At 46.3% G+C, this 26215-nt stretch overlaps 2 protein-coding genes and 1 long non-coding RNA gene across 3 annotated transcripts in view; 2 read left to right on the top strand and 1 right to left on the bottom strand.

Annotated features, from left to right (window-relative positions):
* LOC144326624 (uncharacterized) overlaps positions 1–26215 on the top strand; it is a 297359-nt gene that overhangs the window by 42150 nt on the left and 228994 nt on the right. The gene's annotated exons all lie outside the window — the stretch shown is intronic.
* LOC144326696 (uncharacterized) lies at positions 7084–11111 on the bottom strand. Its single transcript, XR_013391674.1, has 2 exons — positions 10536–11111; positions 7084–10389 (listed from the first exon to the last, which is right to left on the bottom strand). It is a non-coding gene; the product is annotated as an uncharacterized LOC144326696 (long non-coding RNA).
* On the top strand, positions 14918–19701 carry LOC114592540 (uncharacterized). Its single transcript, XM_077923703.1, has 3 exons — positions 14918–14981; positions 17233–18132; positions 18282–19701. Exons 1-3 carry the CDS (start codon positions 14918–14920, stop codon positions 18965–18967), a joined length of 1650 nt encoding a protein of 549 aa, XP_077779829.1. The 3' UTR covers positions 18968–19701.

Genomic DNA, 26215 nt, shown 5'->3' with positions numbered 1-26215 from the left:
CGAAACAACTAGAATTCTTCCAGAAAACACTAAACAAATTCCTCTCCTTCTCTGAAGGGGAAGCAATCCTAGGAGGGGACCTCAATCTAAATATGAAAGGTATATCCCTGAAAGATATCCACCCCACAACCCCATGGGCAACCTTCCTCCGAAGGAAACCCCCAACAACCAGGAACTCTTACAAGTTACTAAAAATGCTAAAAAACAGGGGTCTCTATGACATTTGGGGTGAGCAAAACCCGGGAGACATCAGCCATACATTCCAATCGGGACGCCATGATACAGTGTCCAGACTGGACAGCATTCTACTCACACAGGGTCTGATTCCCTCAGTAGAATCAACAAACATAGGTAACATTAAAATCACAGATCACGCCCCAGTAGAAGTCACTGTTAAAATAGGAGAAGGAACACAAACCACCCCATCCTGGTCCTTCAGTCCCATCCTAACTACAAACAAACAAATTAGAGAGAGTCTCACAAAAACCCTCCAAAACTACTTCAAAGAAAACGATGTAAACAATACAACAACCCCCCTCCTATGGGACGCAATGAAAGCGGTCACCAGAGGAGCTTGCATAAAAGAGAAAACATTCCTTAAAAAACAAACCTCCTCAAAAATTAGCAAAATAGAACAAGACATCACAGCCCTCTCATCACGCTACAAACAAACAGGATCTAAAAAACTCCTCAAACTTATAGAACAGAAAAGGAGAGAACTAGACTCCCTAGAAATCAACAAAACAATGATCAACATTCTATACTCTAAACAACGTTTCTATGAATATGGAGGGAAAAACTCCAGAATACTAGCAAATAGATGTAGGAAAAAAGCACTCAAAACAAGAATACACTGCATCACCAAAAAAGACGGCAACATAACATTCTCCCCCAAAGAAATAATTTCAGAATTTGCAGAATTTTACTCCAACCTATACACCTCCCATAACCCACCAGAGAGGGAAATCAAAAAATTTCTAGCAGGACTGACCATGCCTACCCTAACTGATGAGGAGCGGGAATTCATGGACAGCCCTATCACCCCAGAGGAAATAGATGCGGTCCTCAAAAACTTGAAACCACACAAAGCCCCAGGCCCAGACGGCTTCACAGCAGAATTCTATAAGAAATTCAAAGAACCCTTGATGCCCTACATGACCCGCCTATTCAACGACATCATAAAAGGAGGCCCCATCCCCAAAACCTGGACCCACTCCAAAATAGTCTCCATCCCAAAACCACTAAAAGACAGCCTCAAAGTAGAATCATACCGCCCAATCTCATTAATAAACCAAGACTACAAGATATTCACATCAATCTTGGCCAACCGCCTAAAAATCTTCCTACACAAGTTAATAGCCCCAGACCAGACTGGCTTTGTCCCTGGCCGCAATATAACAGACCCCATCAGGAAACTACTGAACCTGATCGAACACAGCAAGGCAACCAAACTCCCATTGACAATTATGTCCCTAGACATACTCAAAGCCTTTGATTGCTTGGAGTGGAAATACATATTAGCAGTACTAACTAACATGAAATTTGGCCCCAACTTCCTACAAATCCTCAAACAAATATACTCCCAAGCCTCAGCAAAATGCAGAATTAACAATATGGATTCTAACACTATAGCTATCCAAAGAGGCACGAAACAAGGATGCCCACTGTCTCCCTTCTTATTTATCCTGGCTCTGGAACCCCTAGCAATCCGCATCCGAGCAGCCACAGACATCAAGGGAGTGGAAATAAAAGGCAGGACCTATAAATTAGGGCTCTTTGCAGATGACCTAATGGTCACAACACCAGACCCCATAAGCACAGCAACCTCCCTAATCAGAGAACTCAACGCATTTGCAATGGTGTCGGGCCTACAGGTAAATTTCACAAAGTCAGAAGCTATGTGCTTCAACACCCCTCCTCACACCCAAAAAGAACTCACGAAGGTCACCAAAATAAAACTTTGCCACACCAAGTTCAGATACCTAGGGGTACAAATAACCAGAAACCTCAATAAATTATACCTCCACAACTACAAGCCCCTGTGGCGACAAATTAACAAAGACCTAAAGAGATGGAATAACATGAACCTCACTCTCTCAGACAAAATAGCCATGATCAAAATGATCACACTCCCAAAACTAACCTACCTATTCCAAACCCTCCCAATCTGGATCCCCTCAACCCAACTTCACAGTTGGCAGAGAAAACTACACTCTTTCATCTTCTCACATAAAAAACCAAGAATAAGCCCCAAATACCTGCACCTCCCCACCTCAGAAGGAGGATGGGGAATCCCCAACATAGAAGCATATTACAACGCCAACCAAATACGCCATATAATCCCATATATACTAGAAGATGAGACAAAACAATGGGTACACCTAGAGAAGGACACAATTGAAAACACCTGCACCACAACATACCCACTCCTCCCAAACAAACTAAAGAAAATTCCCACAACACTTAACAGGTACACACAGACCATGCTCAAAGCATGGAAAACACAAATAGGCAAACTATCCCCAACCCCATCCCCACTAATACCCCTGGCGTACCACCCATTATTCCACCATGCAGCACAAAACCTCAAGATAAAAACCTGGCGAACCAAAGGCTTGTATCGCCTAATAGACTTTTATAAAAATAACAAACCCTTGTCAACACAAGAAATACAAGACAAACTAGAAGACACCCAAATGCCCTGGTTAACACAACACCAACTACATGCCCTCTTAAACAACCCAACAGTAAAATCAGCAGCAACTAGGCCCCTGACAACCTTCGAAAACCTCCTCCTAACAACAAAGGGAAACGGTAAAGGGATGGTATCCGCAATATACAAAATACTACTCCAAAATCTCGCAAATCCCCTAGACGCAATCAAAAATCAATGGGAGAATGACATAGGCTATGAGATAAACCCCACTCAATGGACCAGAATGTGGTCTAAACCCCCCTTTAAATCCATATCAACGAAAAGAAAAGAACTCACACTGAAACTCACCTACAGGTGGTACCTAACACCAAGGAAACTAGCGCTAATACACCCAGGAACCTCACCAAAATGCTGGAGAGGGTGCACCTCCACAGGCACATACTTCCACATGTGGTGGGAGTGTCCCAAAATCCAACTATTCTGGACAACAGCCATACAAGAAATTTGTAAAATAACTAAGCAAGTAATAGACACCACCCCAGAATTGGCCCTACTAAACATCTTCCAAGACAACAATGCCCATTTACACCACAAAGAACTCATAACCCACCTGCTCTCAGCAGCCAGAAACACCATAACCAGACACTGGAGAGACCTGTCAGGAGTAAGCATGGACCAATGGTATCAAATAGTATGGGAAACAGCCCTACTAGAAAAATTAACTAATAAACTGAAACTGACACGGGGACAAACAGAAGAAGATGCCTTCACCCCGGTATGGCTCCCCTTTATCACACACACAGCCCAACAGGACAATGACAATAATCCACCAACAGCATACAAATCAATATGGCTAACCTGATCCAAAACACCCACCCACCTCACTCACACACGAAAACAAAGATCACCACAGCCAATCACAAGCAAACAATCACACCCTAGGCCAACCCCAACCTCTCTCACCACCAAAGGAACACAAGTGAACAACACAAGCACGCTGACACCAAACTCTACACACATTAAACATAATAGAAACACCGCCACCCAATCCCACCCTTATCCATCTTCCCTCTCTCCACCCCCCTTTCTCTTTTCTCTCCTTTTTTTTATTTTTATTTTTATTTTCTTCTCCCCCTAATGCCTCAACAAATGAAACGGATTTGTAAAAATGTTACATGGGGAAAAATATATATGAGGCACTACACTTCTGTAAAACAAGAAAATCCTTAATAAAATATTTAAAAAAAAAAAAAAAAGGAAATGGAAACTGTAACTCAATAAAGACTTTTATAAAGTGAACGCTGGCTAGCGTGATCCTCTGTGAGCTAGGATCTGGGAGCAGCTCTGACAGCAAGCGTTTCCGAAGTTTAAGGCATTCTGTGCTTGGTTGGAGAATGTGCACGGCAAACGTATTGCCTGTCTGTTTTCCGATCGAGGCGGGGAGTTCACTTCTCAGCAGTTTGAAGCTTTCCTGACTGAGAAGGGAATCCAGCATGACATGTCAACCCCCAGATCGCCATGGATGAATGGGCTTGCGGAGAGAGCAAATCAAACATTGCTGCAAGGAATCAAAACCTTGTTGCATGATGCCAATCTCCCTGATAAGTTTTGGGGGGAAGCTTTGGGGAATTTGGTTTACAGTTTTAATCGCAGATTGTCATCACCCATTGGTTGTACCCCCTATGAGAAGATGTTTGGCAAGAAACCCAACACCAAACACATGAAAATTTTTGGTTCTGACATGTGGGTACACTCCCCACAAACCAACAAGCTTGGGAAGCGTGGGGCACATGGTTTGTTCATGGGGTACGAAAAAGGTGCATACAGGGTATGGATGACTAACTCTAAGTCCATTAAGTTCACAAGGAGTGTTGAGTACAATCCTAAGTGGAGGGAAAATGTGGGAATTTTCCAGAGTTACCCAGAGGAGGATGAAGGTGATGTCAAGCAAGCAGCTAAAGCTGAGGAAGCTGCTGAGGATGATGAGGATGAGGATGATGATGATGATCAGAGTTCGGATTCCAGTTCAGTGGGCGGTGCTGCTGCTAGTGTCAGTGACAGTGATGACACAGCAGACTACCAGAGCGCAAAGGCCTCAGTCAGACCATCTGATGTGTCTGTCAATGAACTGGAGGAACCACTGTTCACCATTGGTCACTTTTCTCCTAAGAAAGAGGAGATGAGTCCAGAAGACTTGCGTCTAGTACGTAGGTCTGAAAGGGCGACCAAAGGCAGACCTCCAAAGAGGTATGCTGATGAGTTTGCTAAGACAGCAACTGCTGTTCTTAGTAGCTCAGAGAAGGTGTGGGAACCTTCAAGCTTCAAAGAGGTTCAGGAGTTAACCTCTAAAGATGCTGAGCCTTGGCTTAATGCCATGAAGGCTGAAGTTGATTCCTTGAACAGGAACCAAACTTGGGAACTGGTACCGGTAGTCCCAGGAATGAGACTGGTTGGCAGCAAATGGGTCTTCAAGGCCAAGACAGACCAGAATGGCAAGGTAGTCAGACACAAAGCCAGATTGGTTGCCAGAGGTTTTTCACAGGTACCAGGACAGGATTACCACGAGACCTACTCACCCACAGTCAAATATGAGAGCATTCGGCTGATGCTCAAGATTGCTGCGGAGGAGAAACTGCATGTTTCCCACCACGACATTAATACAGCTTTTTTGTACGGGATTTTGGGGAAGGAGCTGTTCATGCTTCCACCTGATGGGATGGAAATACAGAAGGGAATGGTCTGTAAACTGCGGAAATCCTTGTATGGTCTCAAGCAGAGTGCCAGGTGTTGGAACACAAAACTCACTGAGACATTGCTTTCTCTAGGTTTTCACCAGGGCAAAGCTGATCCATGTGTGTTTGTCAAGGAGGAGGGGCAAAACAAACTGTATTGTTTATGTTTTGTTGATGATCTTCTGATGTTTTGGAAGAATCAGGCTTTTTACCAAAGCACTCTAACTCAACTGAAGGAGCACTTTGACATGAAGGATCTTGGTGAGGTATCCAACTATCTTTCTCTGCAGGTGGAGAGGGACCAAGCAGGTAATTTTCTGGTACACCAAACACAGAAAATTGCTGATGTGTTAACCAGGTTGAATTTGGTTGATGCAAACCCAGCAGACACACCGATGGTGACAGGTTACCAGGTAGACAGTACTGCTGAAGCGTTTTCTGACACAACGCTATACAGATGCATTCTAGGCAAGTTGAATTTCATTGCCAGATGTTCAAGACCTGACATAGCTGTAAGCTGTAATCTGCTTAGCAGACATGCCAACAATCCTACGGTTCAGGATTGGAAAGCTCTGAAGTGCATAGCCCGCTATTTGAAAGGGACTATGCACTACAGGCTGAGGTTCACCAGTCAGAAGACTGGAGGTCTTGAAATCTTTGCTGATGCAAGTTTTGGAAGTGACACCACGGATGGTACAAGCACTTCTGGTGTGTGCTACATGTACAACCACTGCCTGTTTGACTGGTTGTGCAAAAAGCAGACAACAGTGAGCCTAAGTTCCTGTGAAGCAGAACTCAATGCTCTGTCATTTTCACTCATGGATTGTGAATGGTTGATGCAACTGTTTAAGGACATCGGGGTTTCTGTGAAATGTCCTGTACAAGTGTATCAAGACAATAGATCGTGTTTGGCTTTGCTGAACTCGGAGAGTTGCAAGCAGAGAACCAAGTACTTGCAGATTAAGCTACATCGTGCAAGAGAGTGTATTCAGAAAGGACTAATTCAGGTGTCCTACATGGCAGGAAATGAAATTCCTGCTGATCTGTTGTCTAAGGTTGTTAACAGAGAACAACATAAGGTTTATGTACAAAGGTTGCAATTGAGTGAACCACAGGTACAACAGGTTACACGGAAAGGGGGAGGATGTTAGGATATTTCCGTTCCACCTTAAAAGGGAGCAGGCTTTGAGAGTCACAGAGTCTGCGCATGTCCTGTTCACAGGATGTTTATGTTCTGATGTTCCTTTCGATTTCAGTTGGCCGGAGACTCAGAACAGAACGGTCATGTTTTCCTTTGTTCTGTTCAACGCTAAATAAAGTCTGTAAATTATGCTCTTCTGCGGTGCGAGCTTTTGGCTGTGTTTCTGCTGATAAACAGTGTACACAAGCCTGGAATGTGGCAATCTATTTCTAAGGCTTCGTGTCGCTAACTGCTGGATCTGCCTGTCTCCGGGAGATCGATGGACGTCCGGCACACGGCTTGGGGCCATGATGGACAATATCTCCCTGGCAGTTTCCCAACACGTACTACTTGCAATGCAACTTCCACGCTCCATGCGCTTTCATAGAATCTGTCGAGCTGGAAGGGAGCCGAGGGTCATCTAGTCCCACCCGCTGCAATGCAGTAATACGCCTGTCGAGAAACCAGCTCGACATCAGTAAGAAGATCAGGAAGAAATCAGTCTCACACCAAGATGACTTGAAGAAAAAGCTTTGGCTTCAGCCGTGCAATGTTTATTGTGTGCAGTAAAAAGAAAATCATCCTCCCTCCTCCAGCACTGCGCTTGTTCTGCCTGGTACTCAAAAGTAACAAATCAAAGGAATGTAACCTTGCTTTTGCCCACAGACAAAGAGAGTGTTATGCTACGTGAGCCAATCATTAGTCTAGCATGAGGTATTCACGCGCTCATCATGCTCCAAGCAATATCTCGTGCTGTAAAATCACTCTGCAATAATAAGAACTCTGCTCATGCTCTTATGTACAAGCAATCATTTTCCCACATGCCCTCTTTTCTTGTTTATATTATAAGAGGGAATCTTAATCAGAATCATATATGTCATTACCTAAGCGTTTATATTTTGCAACATAAATTCCCCTTGTAACCCCTGTGGTGGGCCGTGGGTGGTACCACCACGCAGTACATTGGGAAATCAAAGAAAGCAAGCATTGAATACATAATAAAACCAACAATACATGCAATTACAATCAATAATAAATTTCTTAACCATAATCCATTAGGTAACCAAGAAAATAACCAGTCCCATGGATCAAAACCTTCAGGTGGATTCAAAGGATTATGGGCTATCATTTGTTCCATATAATCAATAATAGCAGAAATATTGGTTGATTGATCAGTTATATACATACAACAATGAGAATGAATTAAGGCATAAATTCCACCTTTAGAGGCAAGGATTACATTTAAAGCATAAAAAGTTTATAAAGCAACTTCTCTCATTTCTGACTTTTTTTGTTGTTTTTTGTTTGTTTGTTTGTTTTTTGTTAATTATTTTTAAAACAAAGATGATAGAATTAAAAACAAAGCTTCGGTCCAATTTGCCACAGAATAACCATAAATCAGATTGAAGCAAATATGTAGATTTACTGCTCTTTCTCATCCAGTTGAACCAAACATAAAATCTCTACACGCAGCCTGTTGGTCATAAGTCATGTAGGTTGTGACATTATTAACTGAAACTTTTGGCCTACCACTCATAGTTGTAACATTAAAAAAAAAGAAGATCCATTAAAATACTCATATGTCCAATTACAATATGGATAATGACCTAAAAAGTTATTGCTATTATGATTAAAACGAAAACAATAAGACACTGTTTCTGCAAGCAACAAAACACAGGCGATAAACTTATACGATTGTCCTTTATATTATTGCTAATCTTAAATGAAGCATTTACTGGAATACTAGAATACCATCACCAAAAAAAGCTCAAAACTTCTCAAAACTTTTTAAAATCATTTTTCTCAGCAGCTAAAAAGGCACTAGCGAAGCATATTCCGCTTGCTGTAACTAAAAAGATTGCAACAAGGTCGAGAACAGAGCCCATTGTCTTTGCAGGTCCTGTTAAAGAACCATATTGCAACTTGCTTTCTGTCCGGGAACCATGCCAAAGCACAAGAATGAAACAACTGGAACACACTGAAATCCCTTCACCCCCTCCCTTGCCAAGAGTCCACAATAGTTTCAAGACAGCTTTCTGTACATGCTCAGGGGAAGACATCATAGGGCAGGAATCCTGAGGGAGGAGAAAAGAAGAAGAGATCTGTGGGGTAAAATCCAAGCGATGCCGGTCCGGGGAGGGCATCCTTCAAAGCCAGGCTCATTTCCCAAACAAGAGGCGGCAAAACTGTAACGATAAGTGGTAGAAACGGTGGCTTCCCAGTGGGAAGGGGGGCCAACGCGATAGGGTTGAAGATGGCCTTTCAACGTGCCAGGAAACACTGGAACAGCTGTGGAAGGTGACGTTATCCAGGGCACATCAATATGGCGATGTCTCCAACTGCAATGCGGGTTGAGGTCAGGTGAGAGGTCATCACTGGCAGACAGCGTAAAATACGGTTTCAAGGTGCTGGTGTCTCCTTGGGCGAAGACGAGGCAACAGAAGAGCGCCAAAGTCGAACGCAAGAAATCGAAGAAGTTGGACCCTTCCACTGTGGATCTGGAAGCAACCTGTATGACACTAAAGGACGCTGCAATATTTCTTCCTTCCAGAAATGAAGTTCAGCAGGCGTAAAATTCCTGTTGCCAAATAACCAGAGTGACCAATATGTGATCTAAGATGTGCTTCATAAAATTGACAAGTCCTGGCCTGTATCAAAGATGGGGCACTTTGTGCTGGAGTGACATTGCTGTGCGGTAGATCTGCACTGCGCACGAAAATAGTCCACTTTGCCACATCCAAAGCAGGTTTTATCCTTTGCAGGAGTCTGGGACACGGTGGAAGACAAAGCTGTGGCTAGCAGGCAAGCTTTATGTGTCTCAGTGTCCACTGACTGGCAGGCTTTAAGCACATCCCCAATGGCTATATTGGGAGTTGTCATCAAAGGGCGTAGTGCTTGCTTACAGTCCTCAAACGCATGGTCAAACGCAAGCTGGCAAACAATCGCTTTTTGTGCTGCCAGGTCCTGAACTTGCCACTTGAGGGTATTATACAAGCGATCGACAAATTGTCCATAGGGCTCTGTAGGGCCCTGTCTGATGCTTCCCCACCGGCCATTGCGCTCATTTTTTTCATCAGGCACGGCGGACAGGGCCTCCTGAGCGGCAGCGGTGGTGGCTGCCCAATACATAGGATCAAGGGCCAACTGTTGGGCAATAGGAAGAAAATTGCCTCCTCTCGTCAGCCCATCAAGAACATCAGTTTGGTTCAGCATAATGGGGGCTGGGGGTGTAGGGCCATTGTCCTTGACAGAAGAATACAGTTCCTTTATGAATCTCAAATCAAACTGTTCGTGCCTGGCTGGGCCTCCCCCCGGGGGGGCAGGAGCAATCACAGGAAAGAGATTTGGAGTATCAGAATCAAAAGGCAGCAACGGAGCAGTGGTACAAAGAGTCTCTTCTTGGAGAGGAATGGTAGAAGCGGTGCCAGGTGCCTTGGGCGGAGGAGGTGGAAGAGCGGGGGGTGCTGAATGCGAAGATTCTTGGAGAGGAGTAGTAACGGGAGGCGCAGGAAGCGAAGAATGCAGAGGAGGGACGACAGGAGCCGAAGGAGAAAAAATGTCTGCCTGTTTAGGAGGCTGATAAGACGGTGCTTCTGAAGGCAGCATGAGGATTGGGAGGGGGGGCAAAGGAGATGAAGCAGCGGCCAGGAGGAGATTTGTAGGAGTTAGGCTTGAGATAGCCTTATAAACCTTACAGCAGGCATGCAAAACTTTGACATCAATCTGAGGGTGGTTTTGGAAAAATTGTCCTATTTTTTCCCAGTCTTTTAAATGATAATTCCCATTCTGAGGAAACCAGGGACAGTGAATATCCAATGCTTCTATAAGAGACACGACATCAGCATCTGAGACAATGAGGCTGTTGTTGGCCAAGAGAAATTTAAGGTCTTCAAAAAACTTTTTCTGTGGTGGAGAGAGAGACTGCCCCATAATGGCAAAAGAAAGGGGGGGGGTTGGGAGCACTCACCAGGGATCCACTAGGTGGATGAACGACGCGTCTGCAGCCCTTGCCGGGCGAGATAAGTGCTGATAAGTCCGTAACGTAATCCAGAATCACATACACGGGGTACCAAGGGAGCACTCACCGGGATCCATAGCGGATGAAAGACGCGTGGTGAGCGCTGAACGATGAGAAACAACGTGGAGTCCGAAGGTAGTCACACGGGGGCACCAAATGTCGAGAAACCAGCTCGACATCAGTAAGAAGATCAGTAAGAAATCAGTCTCACACCAAGATGACTTGAAGAAAAAGCTTTGGCTTCAGCCGTGCAATGTTTATTGTGTGCAGTAAAAAGAAAATCATCCTCCCTCCTCCAGCACTGCGCTTGTTCTGCCTGGTACTCAAAAGTAACAAATCAAAGGAATGTAACCTTGCTTTTGCCCACAGACAAAGAGAGTGTTATGCTACGTGAGCCAATCATTAGTCTAGCATGAGGTATTCACGCGCTCATCATGCTCCAAGCAATATCTCGTGCTGTAAAATCACTCTGCAATAATAAGAACTCTGCTCATGCTCTTATGTACAAGCAATCATTTTCCCACATACGCCGCTGCCCCCCTACAAGGGATCGAACCTGCAACCTTGGCCTTATCAGCGCCGTGCTCTTAAACTGAGCCACCCGGGCTCCCCTTTCCCCCACCTTCTTGCGCGCCTGAACCTGTCCGCGTTTTGCATTCTAACACTTGGAAGCTCCATCCTCCAGCAGTTCCCTGACACCGGCTGCGCTTCCTTTCAGGCCAGTACTTGGCAGCCATAAACTCGCACCGTGTCCAATATCCTATAAAAAGCATTAATCGGAATACCTTGCAACATTTCATCAAAGAAAATTGAGATGCCCTATTCCATAATAATAATAATAGTAATAATTTTATTATTTATACCCTTCTAATCTGACTGGGCTGCCCCAGTCACCTTGGATAAAAATATAATAAAGCATGAAACATTTTAAAAAAACTTCCCTTCAGATGACTTCTGAAGTTGTAGAGTTACTTATCTCCTTGGCTTGGGGGGTGTCTAATAAAAATAAAAATAAATTATTTATACCCTGCCCATCTGGCTGGGCTTCCCCAGCCACTCTGGGCGGCTTCCAAAAAAATATTAATACGTCAAACATTAAAAGCTTCCCTAAACAGGGCTGCCTTCGGATGTCTTCTAAAAGTCTGGTAGTTGTTCTTCTCTTTGACATCAGCTGGGAGGGCGTTCCACAGGGCAGGTGCCACCACCGAGAAGGCCCTCTGCCTGGTTCCCTGTAACTTGGCTTCTCGCAGGGAGGGAACCGCCAGAAGGCCCTCGGTGCTGGACCTCAGTGTCCGGGTAGAACGATGGGGGTGGAGACGCTCCTTCAGGTCTACTGGGCCGAGGCCGTTTAGGGCTTTAAAGGTCAACACCAACACTTTGAATTGTGCTCAGAAACGTACAGGGAGCCAATGGAGGTCTTTCAATGTAACTTCATACATTATTATTATTATTGTTGTTGTTGTTGTTGTTTAGTCATTTAGTCGTGTCTGACTCTTTCTGACCCCCTGGACCAGAGCACGCCAGGCACTCCTGTCTTCCACTGCTTCCCGCAGTTTGGTCAGACTCATGTTTGTGGCCTCCCCTCCCCATCCAGCTTGGTTTCCCTAGCCACTCGGAAACCCGAACCCTATGGAAATAGGGATATCAAGGTTGCAGGTTCGACCCCCGCACGGGACAGCTGCGTGGTACTGCATCTTTCCTCAGGGCCTGCAAGACAGAGCTGTTCCACCTGGCCTTTGGTTTGGACTCAGTGGGACCCTTATGTCTTCCCTCCCCTTACAGTTTTGATTTGTGGGCTACTTTTAAAATGAGGCTGCTTTTCAAATTGCATTTTAACCTGTATTTTAAATTGGTCCCTCCCCCCATTATGTTTCTATTGTAATTTTACCGGTGTTAGCCGCCCTGAGCCCGGCTGTGGCTGGGGAGGGCGGGGTATAAATAAAATGTATCATCATCATCATAGGGGGTTGGACTAGATGACCATCGGGTCCCTTCCGACTCTACGATTCTATGATTCTATAAAGTCAAGTGTTACCGGAAAAATCCGAGGGCGCGCTCGCCCTCGAGTGCTAAAATGCACGGGTTAGGGGGCGCAAATTACTTGCCTTGCCCCGGGTGCTGACAACCCACGCTACGCCACTGCCAGCAAGAGCTGTTTGGCAGGGGAAGAGACTCCGGTCTACTTTGCAGGGCTGCTGTAACGGGGACCCCCTGCGCCCCGGCCCTGCCTCTCCCCGTCGGGAAATGGGGGTGAGACTGACCGGACCCCCCCCTCTCCCGGCAAGGGATTAAAAGGGGGGGAATATCACCTTCCTGCCCCGGAGGGCTTTTTCGGAGGTGGGGGTGCGTCTCCTTCCCTGCCGCCTCCGGGGATCGAACCCGGGACCTTCTCAGGAGAGAATCAGGAAAACGGAGCTGCTTTGGGAGGAGGAGAATTGGTGTCTTCGGGGAGGGAGGGGCCACTCATTCCTCCCCCCCCCCCGGGTCAGTGAGCTCCGCTTCCTAGAGAGGCAGGGAGGTTTGGAGGGGGAGGGGAGGGGCCTGATCCACCTTCCCGGAAGAGGAGCAGCTCTGCGGAGGAGGAGGAGGGGAAAGAGGTGCGAAATATATCTATATATTGGGGGGGGGGGAGAAAGAGGCGCTTTTCCTCCCCCTGAATCTGCAAACAGGGCAGCTGGGAAGGGGGGCAGGATTTGGGGCGGGGGGTGAAATCTGGGGCGGATCTGGGGATCCGGCGAGCGGGGGAGGGGCTGGTTTAGGCGCTGGGGGGAGAAAGGAGCCCCTCCCCCCGAGGGGGCGCCTCCTTGGAGACCCCCAGCCCTTTGGGAATAGCAGAGCAAGCAGGGGAGGGGGGAGAGGAGATGCTCAGCCGCCCCCCCCGGGAAGGAAATGGGAGGCCCCCCCCAGGGCTGGGACTTGAACCCAGGCCCCAGTTCCGCCTTCCCGCTGGCAGGAATCCCTGGGGCGCCGCCATCCTGGCTTGGTGGGTCCCCTTTGGGGGGAGAAGGGTTAATGGGGGCGAGAGAGGCCTGGATGGAGACCCCCGTGTCCCTCCTGGGATGGGGAGAGATTTGGCAGGAAGGCTGAGCTGGCCAGGGGGGCCTCTGGGGAAAGGGGACCCTGGGGGGGGGCGGAGGGAGGAGGAAGTTGGGGGGCGGAGGGAGGAAGGGAGCATCCCTGGGGGAGGGATCAAAGCCATCTTGGAGAGACTGGGGGGCCGCCTGCCTTGACTTCTCCCTCCTGCCCAGGAATCTGCCCCTCCTGCCCAGGAATGACTCCGCGTAGACCAGGGAGAGATCCCTGAGCAGGAGCCCCGATCCAGCCACCCTCTCCTCCCCTGAAGCTCAGTCCTTGCCCTGCCTCAAGTCCCAGATCAGGAGCTGCAGGGGGCGCTGGGGGCTGTTAGAGCAAGTCCAACCATGGGGGGAAAGAGGAAAGGGAGGAAGCCCCCTTTATTATTCCCCCCTTTGAGGCTTTGCTCTTGGCAACTCCAGTCTCTCCCACATGCCTGGGTTTCCGTGGAGAAGCATCTAAAGGTCTCCTCCCCAGAGACACCTGGGCCCAACTCCTCCTCTCCATCCACCTGGTGTCCATTATTCCCACTATATCAGATCTCTTAACTCTGTGGGATTCAAGAGATTGGGAAGATTGTTATGGAAATGGGTGGGTTCCCGTGTTCCCCCCTCAAGAGCCTGCCTTATTATTATTATTACAGTGGTACCTCGGGTTAAATACGCTTCAGGTTACAGGCTCCGCTAACCCAGGATGAGAACAGAAATTGTGCTCCTGCGGCGCAGCGGCAGCAGGAGGCCCCATTAGCTAAAGTGGGGCTTCAGGTTAAGAGCAGTTTCAGGTTAAGAACGGACCACGAGAACGAAGTAAGTACCACTGCGAACGAAGCAAGGTACCACTGTACTGCAGTTTCAATTATTGTTATTTTTATTTATTTATTGAATCTATTACTTGCTTGCTCTTGCCCAGGGCAGCCCAAAGGGACTTACAACCAGTTGTTGTTGTTGTTGTTATGTTCCACGGTGACACTCCAAGGCCTTCTTTGTCGTGTTTCCTGTATTTGGGGCGGCAGAGAGAAGGCTGTTCTCAGGGCCTGCTCCACTGTGAGGGAAACTGAGGCAGCCCCCTCAGGCAGCAGATGCAAGGAGGGGAGGGTGCTGAGTCCCATTTGGCCTGCCCTGATTTAACCCTCTATCCTCTCATCCAGTGGAAGGAGCTGTCCCATTGCCAGTCTCCCAGACACGATGCAGCCGCCTTGGGAAGTCAATGGTGCAGGATGATTTGGGAATGTGAGGAGTTGGTTGGACTGTATCAGGAAGATGTTGGAGATCACGGAGAAAAGAGAAATGAAAGCGTTTTCAGAGGAGGGGGAAGATGGAGAAAGTGTGTCCCCCCAGATAAGACTCCCATCTTCCCTGGCCATGGGCCATCCTTGCTTGGGCAGGTGATACTTTGAGTCCAACCACATCTGGAGGGCCAGAGATGCCTCAACTCAGCATAGAAGGTTTCTCTAGGGCTCAGTGTTACTTGGGAGTTGGTGGAACTGGATCTTAAGGGTTCTTGAGACATTTCTGAGGGATTGTGATTGGTATCCGGACCCTAACACTATAAATCCAAGGTGTCCACACTGAGCAGTTTATCAACCCTGCTGGCTGCTGGGGAAGACCTTCTGAAGGAAATGGTTTGCCCCCAAAGTTAATTCCTTCCTTCCTCCGCTGCTGCTGCTGCCCACACTAAAGGAATGTCTGGATGAAATCCCAAGAATGTCTGACTCCCATTTCAAAGAGATCCATTTGATATTCTAGAAAAAAGTGTGGCTAAGATTCTGAGTCACAATCATGGCAGAGAAATACAGCCAGGGAATATGAAACTGATCTGAAGATTGGTCTCTTCTTTACACTTTTTGTTGTTGTTGTTGTTATATTACATTCAGGAGGACACACCACTGGTTTCATCTTCTTTCTTTTCTTTCCCACAATGGGTATTATTCACCTTTAATACTCACCTTTTTCAGTGTCACACATATTTTTATCTTCTGGTCTTCAGATGAAGAGAGGTATAACAATTTAATAAATAATTCCCAGTTGGAGCAGAGCTAGAATATCCAGAAGCCCTTGGCCACCCAGGGCAAAGGAGGAAGAACAGTGAGAGAGGCCTGGACAGGGAATCTCCGCTAAGATAAGCCAGTGTCAGGAGGCAGGTGCGAGACCTGGCGGCATATAATTATTATAAATCATAATTGGGGTGAGTGTCTCAATCTGGCCTTCCCAGCGGTCAGGCTCCAGCTGCTTTCCTTCTGCATCTCCAGCTCTCTCCATTCAAGAATGCAAGGCTGAGAGATGGAGGTCCAACCCCAAGAACATTCTCCAACTGAGCACTCCTTCAACCGACCACAAGCACCAAGCCTTGTCACTGTAGCAGGAACCCCCCCACCCCAATCATTCTGTTTGTACAAACTTCACACACACTCACACACTACATACGCCACATTTCTGTTATAAATTCATAGAAAATCAACCATACATCGGATTTGCACTGTTCCATTTTTATTTTACTCCATATGACAAGGACTATCAAAGGGGGTGGCTTGGTTCTGGTCAGCCATAATCCCTTCACCATCCCAGCACATCCACAGGAGCCCTGCCCAGTTGCTATGTCAACCCTGATGATCCCAGACAGAAGACAATCAAGATCACAAAGAACTTGCATATGGGAGTGGGTTCAGCATGGACTGAAACAAAGGACAATGATCAGATCTTCCCTGGGGGGGGGGCAGGAAACTGCAAACTCCCCTTTGTCTCCTGGAAGTGACTCATGGGCAGGGGGAAAGGAAGAACCAGCCAGGTGACAGGACACTCAGGTTACCACCACAATTCCTCCCTCAACCCCTCCTTTCTGTAATGTATGCATGATGTCATCCCCTTCTGTAATGTATGCATGATGTTTCTGGGGATGGGCTTGACCTAGAGGATGGGAATTTCAAAAGTTTTTATAAGGTCTTGCACACCATCTTTCTGGGTCTTTTCCTCTCTCCTGCAAGTAAGGGGAACACCCACCCTGTTGCAACAGTTCAATAAAGGCCAAGCCTACAGGCTGCTGTTTTGCTCCAAGTTATCCTGGTTGGTGTCTTTGTTTTTGTCCAAGGGAGCCCTCGGATTTTTTCCGGTAACATCACTAGACTTATATATGGGTCTCCCAAAATGGTCAGTATGGACGTCCTGAGGCCAAAGGGACTGTGCAGGTGATGAATAAAGATCTAGAGGTCGAAGGGGACAAAATGTGGCCCAAGGGGTGGAGGATTATAGTGCAGCGGATGAAAAACTTCATGATGAATTTAGGATCCTGATTAATATTGGCCAGGTTCATGGAACATAGAGCAGCTCCCGTTCCTGTGAGAAATCACTTTTTATAAAACATAAACCCCACAGTTCAACCGTATTCTAAGATAATGCTGCTTCATTAACAATAATTAAGGGTTATGAAAGGCTGATGATGCATTACCATTATTTAACATTATTTCTTTTGCCTATGCTAAAAAATTGGAACATATGGAGGACAGGAGAGAATTTACAAGATGTTAAAATAAGAGCAGGTGCTAATTGATGTGTGTAATATTCCTTTGTTCTCTTCCTAGGTTTCCTTTCCCCCCGCTCCTCCCTGTTGAAAGAAGACAATGGAGAAGGCAGTCAAAATTCTGGAGGGCCATGTCCAATGGGAATAACGAAGAAACCATATAAATTCATGGAATGTGAAAAGAGAGAGGAGAAACAATTTGAAAGTATGGAGTGTGGGAAGAGTTTCACTGACAGTGGAACACTTGGAAAACATCAGCGTACTCACACAGGAGAGAAACCATTTAAATGCATGGAGTGTGGAAAAAGCTTTGGTTGGAGTTCAAACCTTCGTATACATAAACACACTCACACAGGGGAGAAACCATATGAATGTAAGGAGTGTGGAAAGAGCTTCAGTCAGATTGGACACCTTAGAAACCATCAACGAACCCACACAGGGGAAAAACCTTATAAATGTATGGAGTGTGGAAAGAGCTTCACCGATAGTGGAACATTTAGAAAACATCAACAGACACACACGGGCGAGAAACCATTCAAATGCATGGAATGTGTAAAGAGCTTCAGTCAGAGGAGAAGCCTTATAATCCATCAACGGATTCACACAGGGGAGAAACCATTTGAATGTTTGGAGTGTGGAAAGAGTTTCAGTACAAAGAGGGGACTGAATATTCATCATAAAACTCACACTGGGGAAAAACCATTTAAATGTATACTGTGTGAGAAGAGCTTCACTGTTAGTAGAACACTTAGAATCCATCATCGAACTCACACAGGGGAAAAACCATATAAATGTATGGATTGTGGAAAGAGATTCAGTCACAGTGAAACACTGAGAAAACATAAACGGACTCACACAGGGGAGAAACCATTTAAATGCATGGAATGTGGAAAGTGCTTTATTGATGGTAAAGCACTTAATATCCATAATCAAACTCACACAGGGAAAAAATCATTTGAATGTATGGATTGTGGAAAGAGATTCACTTACAGTGAAACACTTAGAATCCATCAACGGACTCACACAGGGGAGAATCATTTAAATGTAAAGAGTGTGGAAAAAGCTTCACTTCTAGTGGAGCAGTAAGAAGACATCAATGGACTCACTCAGGGGAAAAACCATTTAAATGCATGGAATGTGGAAAGAGTTTTATTGAGAGGAGAGAGCTGAGAACCCATCATCGAACTCACACTGGGGAGAAACCATTTAAATGTATGCTGTGTGATAAGAGCTTCACTGAGAATAGAAAACTTAGAATCCATCATCGAACTCACACAGGGGAAAAACCATATAAATGTATGGATTGTGGAAAGAGATTCAGTCACAGTGAAACACTAAGAAAACATCAACGGACTCACACAGGGGAAAAACCATTTAAATGCATGGAATGTGGAAAGAGCTTTATTGATGGTACAGCACTTAATATCCATAATCAAATTCACACAGGGGAAAAATCATTTGAATGTAAGGAGTGTGGAAAGGGCTTCACTTCTAGTGGATCAGTAAGAAGACATCAATGGACTCACTCAGGTGAAATACCATTTAAATGCATGGAATGTGGAAAGAGTTTCATTGAGAGGAGAGAGCTGAGAACCCATTATCAAACTCACACAGGAGAGAAACCATTTAAATGCATGGAATGTGGAAAGAGCTTCAATCGCAGTGGAACACTTAGAAAACATCAATGGACTCACACAGGGGAGAAACCATTTAAATGTAAGGAGTGTGGAAAGGGCTTCACCAATGTTGGAAATGTTAGAAGACATCAACGGACTCACACGGGAGAAACCATTTAAATGTATGGAGAGTTGAAAGAGTTTCTTTCAGAGTGGAACCCTAATTTCACAGACAGGAAACTTAGACAACATCAACAGACTCACTCGGGGACAAGCAAATAAATGTATGGAGTGTGGAAAGAGCGTCAATAGAAGTGGAAACCTTAGCAAACATCAGCGAACTCTAAAAGGGAAAACCACTTACGTATATGGAGCGTACATAGAGCTTCAGTCCTGATGTTCTTAGAAACCATCAATGGACTCGCAAGGAGGAAAAGCTTTAAGAGTTGAAACCCTACAATCCACAAACTGAAAAATCTAAAATGGTTTGAATGGAAGGAGTGTGGTGCTGGGATGGATGCTGGGATGTTTTTGCCTCTACGCATGGGTCTGGGAATGTTCTGATCAGTTCACATTGAGTTCATTACCCTGACCTGTTCTTAACGCATTGTTGACCACATCCACAGATCATGATTGTTATGTTCTTTCATGTCATGCAAAATCAATCATTAGTAATGGTTTAAGTCTTGATACTCAATCACTAGTTAATAGTTTAATAAGGAGGTTTCACGCCTGTCCAATTCTGTGTTCCCTTTCCCACCCTTTAATCTATTGATGATTAATACCTATATTCAACCCTTGCATTGTATTCATGTTAACCAATCAGCAACAAGCACATATGTGGAAATGCTGTAATATTCAATAAAAGGGACTCTCCGAGACATGCTCGAGAGATGCCTCCCGTATGACACCTTGCCATTCGTCTGTCGCTTATTTCAACCCAACAGTGTGGGAAGTGTTTCGATTGCTTTATATATAGATAATTTTATTAATACAGTGGTACTCGGGTTACATACGCTTCAGGTTACAGACTCTGCTAACCCAGAAATAGTGTTTCAGGTTAAGAACTTTGCTTCAGGATGAGAACAGAAACCGTGCTCCGGCGGCGGAGCAGCAGCAGGAGGCCCCATTAGCTAAAGTGGTGCTTCAGGTTAAGAACGGACCTCCGGAACGAATTAAGTACTTAACCTGAGGCACCACTGTATATAATTTTATTTACAAATTGCGTTCAAAAATGGAAGCATTCACCTCTGGGTTCTTGGCGTTTGAAAGCCCCAAACGTTCAACTTCCGAAGCGTTCTACAATCGAGATTCCACTGAGAATCCAGCAATAGTGTGTTGTCCAACGATATCCATTCTTTTAACCAACACAAAGAGGCTGCCTCGTAGTAGAAAATCTAGCAGTGCGAAGCCACCTCTATTTTTAGTATCTATCAAAATTTTATACTTTATTCTGTTTCCCCCCGCCAGAGTAATCATGAAATATCTCTTTGCCATTCGTTAAAGAAGCTTGTATTATTTATTATTGGTATCATTTAGAATAAAAACAGTATCTTAGGTAAAACATTTCTCTTTATGGTTGAAATCCTTCGTAAAAGTGAAAGTTTCATCCTCCCCTATATTTCCAAATGTTTTTAACATTTTTTGATACTCTTAACGTAATTGGAATATGTTGTAATTCAGTGTTTTTCAAAAAAAACCTTATTTAGTCTCCATCTATACAATGAACTCTTTTCACCCCTCATTATCATCCATTTTGAGTTTTGATCTGATATAGTTCTTGGCTGGATCTCTACAGTCTTTAATCCTGTAGGCAGTTCCTTCAATATCCAGATCATGTTTCTTCTTCTCGCAGAATCCTTTGAATCAGAAGAACATGTTTACTCTTGTTCTAATGGGGGTCTGAATCTCCAAGCATCTGGGTTGGCAAACTAAGGCCTGTGGGCCGGATCAGGTGCAATTGCCTTCTAGATCCGGCCTGCGGACGGTCTGGGAATCGCCGCATGGATTGCCAGCACGCACGTTCTTTCCCTCTCCCTCACCTGGCGGCGCTCTTTTCCTCAGGGACTAGCAATCTTGTCCCACACCGGGTGCCATCAATGGGGGGAGTCGGCTCACCCGCCTGCCTGCCTCAGCAGGGTGGCGCTGGGAAGGGGGTGTGACGCTGGCTGCCGGCTGCTGCTGCCTTTTCCTCTTGCTCCTCCTCCCTCTCCCTCAGTCCGCCCCTCCTTCCTTTTCTGTGCCCCTTCTCCGTGCCGCTTCCTCACGCGCTTTCTTCGTCACCCCCTCCCTCCTTCATTCCTCCCATGGCGTTCAGGCGGTTTGTTGCAGCGGCCGCAGCTGCCGCTTGCGGGTTGGGAAGCAGCAGCAGGTGGTGAATAAAAGCTCCAGCAACGCCCCGGTTCCCCTGCCTCTGTCCTTGGCTCCGCCAGGGCTGCTGCTTCTGTCTTCACCAGCCAACGCAGCCTCCTGCCCTGCCCTGGCACCTGGCTGGAGAAGCCCAACTGCGGCTATTGGGACGACAACTGGGACAGGTAAAGCCAAACATCTTCAGGCCTCTTTGCGGACGGGCCAAAATTGCTCATTTCCCCCCGAAATATGGTCTGGTCCCCAACAAGGTCTGAAAAAGTCTGCTGACCCCTGATCTAGTAGATCCATTGTTGTAACCATATAAAAAAAGTATTTGGTATTTTGCCTTCTTCTGAGACACTTTCCCTCAGTGTTCTGTCATAGTCCAGTGATCCTACTCCATTAAATTCACCCGTAATAATTATATTTCTATCCTAAACCTCAGACATACTTTCCTCCAATAGTTGGAAGAAATCTCATGCGAAAAGTGGCTCTGAATCTGAAAGTCCCAGTCCCAAATCTTAATCCTGCCACCCTAAGATATTATAAGCAAGCCCCACATTCCTCTTTCCACCTGCAATAGGGAGGTTAGAACAACACTTAATAGCCTGCAGGGATCATAAGAGCCAGAATTGCTTAAAATTGCAGGGAGAGAGAGAAAAACTGGATTTGAAATGACCCAACCACAAGATGACAAGTCTCCCTACTAAATGAGGGAAGGGGGAGGCATGGGGGGGCGGCTTTTGAAGTCTCCCTGCTGGCAAGGGAATTCCAGAGCAAGGGCGCCTCTGTCTGTCTGGATCCCTCACTGCCTCTGAATCCAGTGGGTGGTTTTTGAATGGGGGGGGGGGGAGGGCTGGTGTTTGAAGCTGGGCTTGGCTGTTTGGGGCCGTAGCTGAGCAATGCAGCAGTTGCTCTGCATGCAGAAGGACCCCGGTTGAGTGCTTGGCATGCAGAAGGAGATCCTCCCCTTGATTTTGCAGCACGAGATATTGCTAAGAGCATGATGTGCACGTGAACACTAATGATTGGCTCACGTAGCATAGTACGCTCTTTGTCTGCGGGAGGAGAAAAAAGTTGCATTCCTTTGATTTGTTACTTTTCGAGGGCAGAACAGAACAAGTTTGGGCTGGAGCAGAGAGAGGACGATTTATTTTTACTGCACATAATAAACATTGCGCGGCTGAAGCCAAAGCTTTTTCTTCAAGTCATCTTGGTGTGAGGCTGATTTTCTTATTGATGCCGAGCTGGTTTCTCGACATTTGGTACCCCATGTGATTTATTTCGGACTTCACGCTGTTTTACAATGTCTAGCTCTCACCTCGCCCTGCAAGGGTTCCAGACGTCATTCATCCACCTAGTGGATCCCGGTGAGTTGCTCTCCCCCCCCCCCTTTCTTTTGCCATTATGGGGCAGTCTCTCTCTCCACCACAGAAAAAGTTTTTTGAAGACCTTAAATTTCTTTTGGCCAGCAACAGCCTTATTGTCTCAGATGCTGATCTCAAGTCCCTTATAGAAGCCTTGGACACTCACTGCCCCTGGTTTCCTCAGGATGGAAATTGGCAGTTAAAAGATTGGGAAAAGATAGGACAATTTTTCCAAAACCATTCTCAGATTGATGTCAAAGTTTTGCATGCCTGGTGTAAGGTTTATAAAGCTATGTCAAGCTTAACTCCTGCAAATATCCTTTTGGCTGCTTCATCGGCTCCTTTGCCCCCCCCCCCTCCCAGCTCTCATGTTGCCTTCAGAAGCAGCGTCTTATCAGCCTCCTAAGCCTAAACCGCCAGACATTTTTTTCCCTCCTTCGGCTCCTGTCGTCCCTCCCCCGCATTCTTCGCATTCCACACCCCCCATTTCCACTCCTCTCCAAGAGACTCTTCATGCTCCTGCTCCCTTGCTTGCCTTTGATTCAGACACTCCGAATCTCTTCCCTGTAATTATTCCTGCTGCCCCGGGGGGAGGACCAGCCAGGCATGAACAGTTTGATTTGAGATTCATAAAGGAACTGTATTCTTCTGTCAGGGAAAATGGCTTGCAATCACCCTACACCCTGGGACTGTTTGGCACTATTTTTCAGCAAAACCTGATTCCAGAGGATGTAAAATTATTAGCCTGCACTGTTATGCAGCCTCATCAAATGATTTTGTTTATACAAGCTTGGCATTGGGCCTGCCAACGTCGTGGTGATGGGATTTGAAATAATCTTAATAACGCTGCACAGGCTGGTCACCAGGCTGTTCTGGCTGGTCTGGCTGTTGGTGCCGCCCAACCCCCAGCCCCTCTCGTGTTGACCCAAGCTGATGTTCTTGATGGGTTAACGACGGGTGGAGGCAATTTTCTTACTATTGCCCAACAGCTAACTCTCGACCCTCAGTATTGGGCAGCCACCACAGCCTCAGCCCAAGAGGCTCTGGCCTCTGTCCCTGATGACAAGAATGAGCGCGGTGGCCGATGGGGCAGCGTCGGACAGGGCCCTGCAGAGCCCTATGGACAATTTGTTGATCGCTTGTATAATACCCTCAAGCGGCAAGTTCAGGACCTGGCAGCACAAGAAGCGATTGTTCGCCAGCTTGTGTTTGATAATGCAAATGAGAGCGCTGCGCCCTCTAATGGCAACATCAAATATAGCCATTGCTGATATGCTTAAAGCCTGCCAGTCAGTGGGCACTGAGACGCACAAAGCTCACCTTTTAGCCACGGCCTTGTCCTCCACAGTGTCCCAAAATCCTGCAAAGGATGCAACCTGTTGGATTGACAGTGGCTAAGGAAAAAATCCAGCGGACCTTACCCATTACGTACCTGGGACACAAGCTGACAGCATCTGCAGCCATTCCAGTCACGCCTCAACTACAGTTCCCAGATCATCTTAAATTGGTGGATTTACAACAAATTCTTGGACAGCTGAATTGGATAAAGAGTTACTTGGACCTGCCCACCTCCACTCTGTCTCCACTATTTTCTGCCCTTAAAGGACACAAGAATCCAGCGGACAAGATCACAGTCACCTCTGCAATGGAAGAGGCTCTTCCACAGCTTTTCCAGTGTTTCCTGGCACGCTGAAAGGCCATCTTCACCCCTACCGCATTGGCCCCCCTTCCCCCTGGGAAGCCACTGCGACTACTAGTTACCATTATAGTTTTGCCGCCTCTTGTTTGGGAAATGAGCCTGGCTTTGAAGGATGCCCTCGTAGGACTGGCATCACTTGGGTTTTGCCTCCCAATAGTAACCATCCCATCTGTGTCATCACGCTTCATTGGGCTTGGACTTTTGGCTCAGCAGTACAAGGAGCAATACATCAGACTTATTTACAGCAAATGGGCTCCTGTATCTGCAGACATGGTTGTGTGACTTCTTCTGGATGGTGGTTTTTACATGCCAATAATCAAGCCACGAAATACCACACAGGTTGCTCGGAAGTGGCCATTGGAATAATTTACCATTCTCATCCTTATTTCCCCCCCCCCCAGCAACCAGTATGGCATCATCCTGATTGGCCCCACAATTCTACTTCACATGGGTGGAGTCCTTCTGTGGACATTATTATGAAGCGCCACCTTCGTTGTGCTGCTTTTTTGCAGAAGGCCCGGAGGCCTGAACCATATCATCAGATCCAAATGTCGAGAAACCAGCTCGGCATCAATAAGAAAATCAGCAGTAAAAATAAATCGTCCTCTCTCTGCTCCAGCCCAAGCTTGTTCTGTTCTGTCCTCCAAAAGTAACAAATCAAAGGAATGCAACTTTTTTCTCCTCCCGCAGACAAAGAGCGTACTATGCTACGTGAGCCAATCATTAGTGTTCACGTGCTCATCATGCTCTTAGCAATATCTTGTGCTGCAAAATCACTCTGCAATAACAAAAAGCTTTTGTTCATGTTTTTATGTGCAAACCATTTTCCCACAGCGACCCAGGGGGGAAGGGGGGACCCAACACCTGCAGGGCTGGCCTTGCAAGATCTCCTGGGCAGCAGCAGCACCGCCAGACTCCCCTTTCTCTTCCTGGGGGGCCGAGAGATGCTCAGCTGCCCTGCCCCCCTGGAGGCCTTGGCGGGAAGGGGAATGAGGACCCCAAGCAGGGCTGGGGGTGGGGCTGAGGCCCCCCATTCTCCCTGGGGTCGTGGGGCGCCTGGCTGGGGAAACGGAGAGAGGGAGTCCATGGAAGGGTTAAAGGAAGGTGAGGAGCCTCGACAGAGACCCCTCCCCTTCCAGCACCCCTGACCCCCACCCCCTTCACCCAACCTCCCTGCTGAGGGTTTTGGCTGTCCCAGATCATCTGTATTCACTACGACTTTTCTCCATACTTTGGATTGTCCTGAATACCACCAATTATAGCCTAGCGCAAACCCAAAAGTCCTGCTAGGATGCATCTTGGCTTGCCTGCAGATGAAACTGAGTGTGTGAGGATTGATAATATTGTCATTTATCCGTTTCAGACCCCTAAGTAGTAGCAGCTGCCAGGACATTGTCCTGTTTGCCTCTGTATACTTCCAGCCTTATTTCAGACATTGCGGTAGATTGCAATCAGGGTGGGTTTGATATAAATCAAATTCATTTCAATCACAATTTACGGTAAATCACTAGTCAGTATGATTCCATTTAAATCAAAAATTTCTGATTTGGTTACACTATTAGAAATACATAGACAGATAATTATGAAATCATTCTGAGGTTTAATAAGTTTACTGTCCATATTTGGACAACATTTCTGCTGTAATTTATTGGAAGGAGAAAAATAATTTATTTAACTAAAACAATAATATTATAGCATGTTGGTAAAAATATTTTTTTAATAAAAAACAACAACCAAGCAGACTGAGTTTTAGCGCACACGAAAAACTTAGAACTTAAGCATTTCACCACCTCCACTACCAGCCACCCCTTTGGATTGGCTTCTGCATTCAGGTGCCTATTCTCATGGAACTTTGGAGTGTCAGGCATAGCCCTATTGGCTTTAGCCCAAACATAGTAGAGTTTTCCTGCACAGCGAGGAAGCTAGTTGCGGCAGTAATGACTAGTCAGCTAGACTCAGAATAACTATTTACAGGATTTATTAAAAGGAAAAATAAAACCAGCAGAGTTTCTG

This window comes from Podarcis muralis, chromosome 2, assembly GCF_964188315.1.
Source record: "Podarcis muralis chromosome 2, rPodMur119.hap1.1, whole genome shotgun sequence".
In the NCBI taxonomy this organism is placed as follows: domain Eukaryota; kingdom Metazoa; phylum Chordata; class Lepidosauria; order Squamata; family Lacertidae; genus Podarcis; species Podarcis muralis.
The sequence above is the reverse complement of the archived record's forward strand: the minus strand, read 5'-3'. Positions and strand labels throughout refer to the sequence as shown.

Bases quoted from the DNA above. Each gene is read 5' to 3' on its own strand.
- LOC114592540 (XM_077923703.1), top strand. From the start codon at position 14,918: ATGTTGGAGATCACGGAGAAAAGAGAAATGAAAGCGTTTTCAGAGGAG. The intron at 14,982-17,232 runs GTGTGTCCCCCC...TTCTCTTCCTAG, and splicing joins GGAGGGGGAAGATGGAGAAA to GTTTCCTTTCCCCCCGCTCC. The intron at 18,133-18,281 runs GTATGGATTGTG...GGACTCACTCAG, and splicing joins AGGGAAAAAATCATTTGAAT to GGGAAAAACCATTTAAATGC.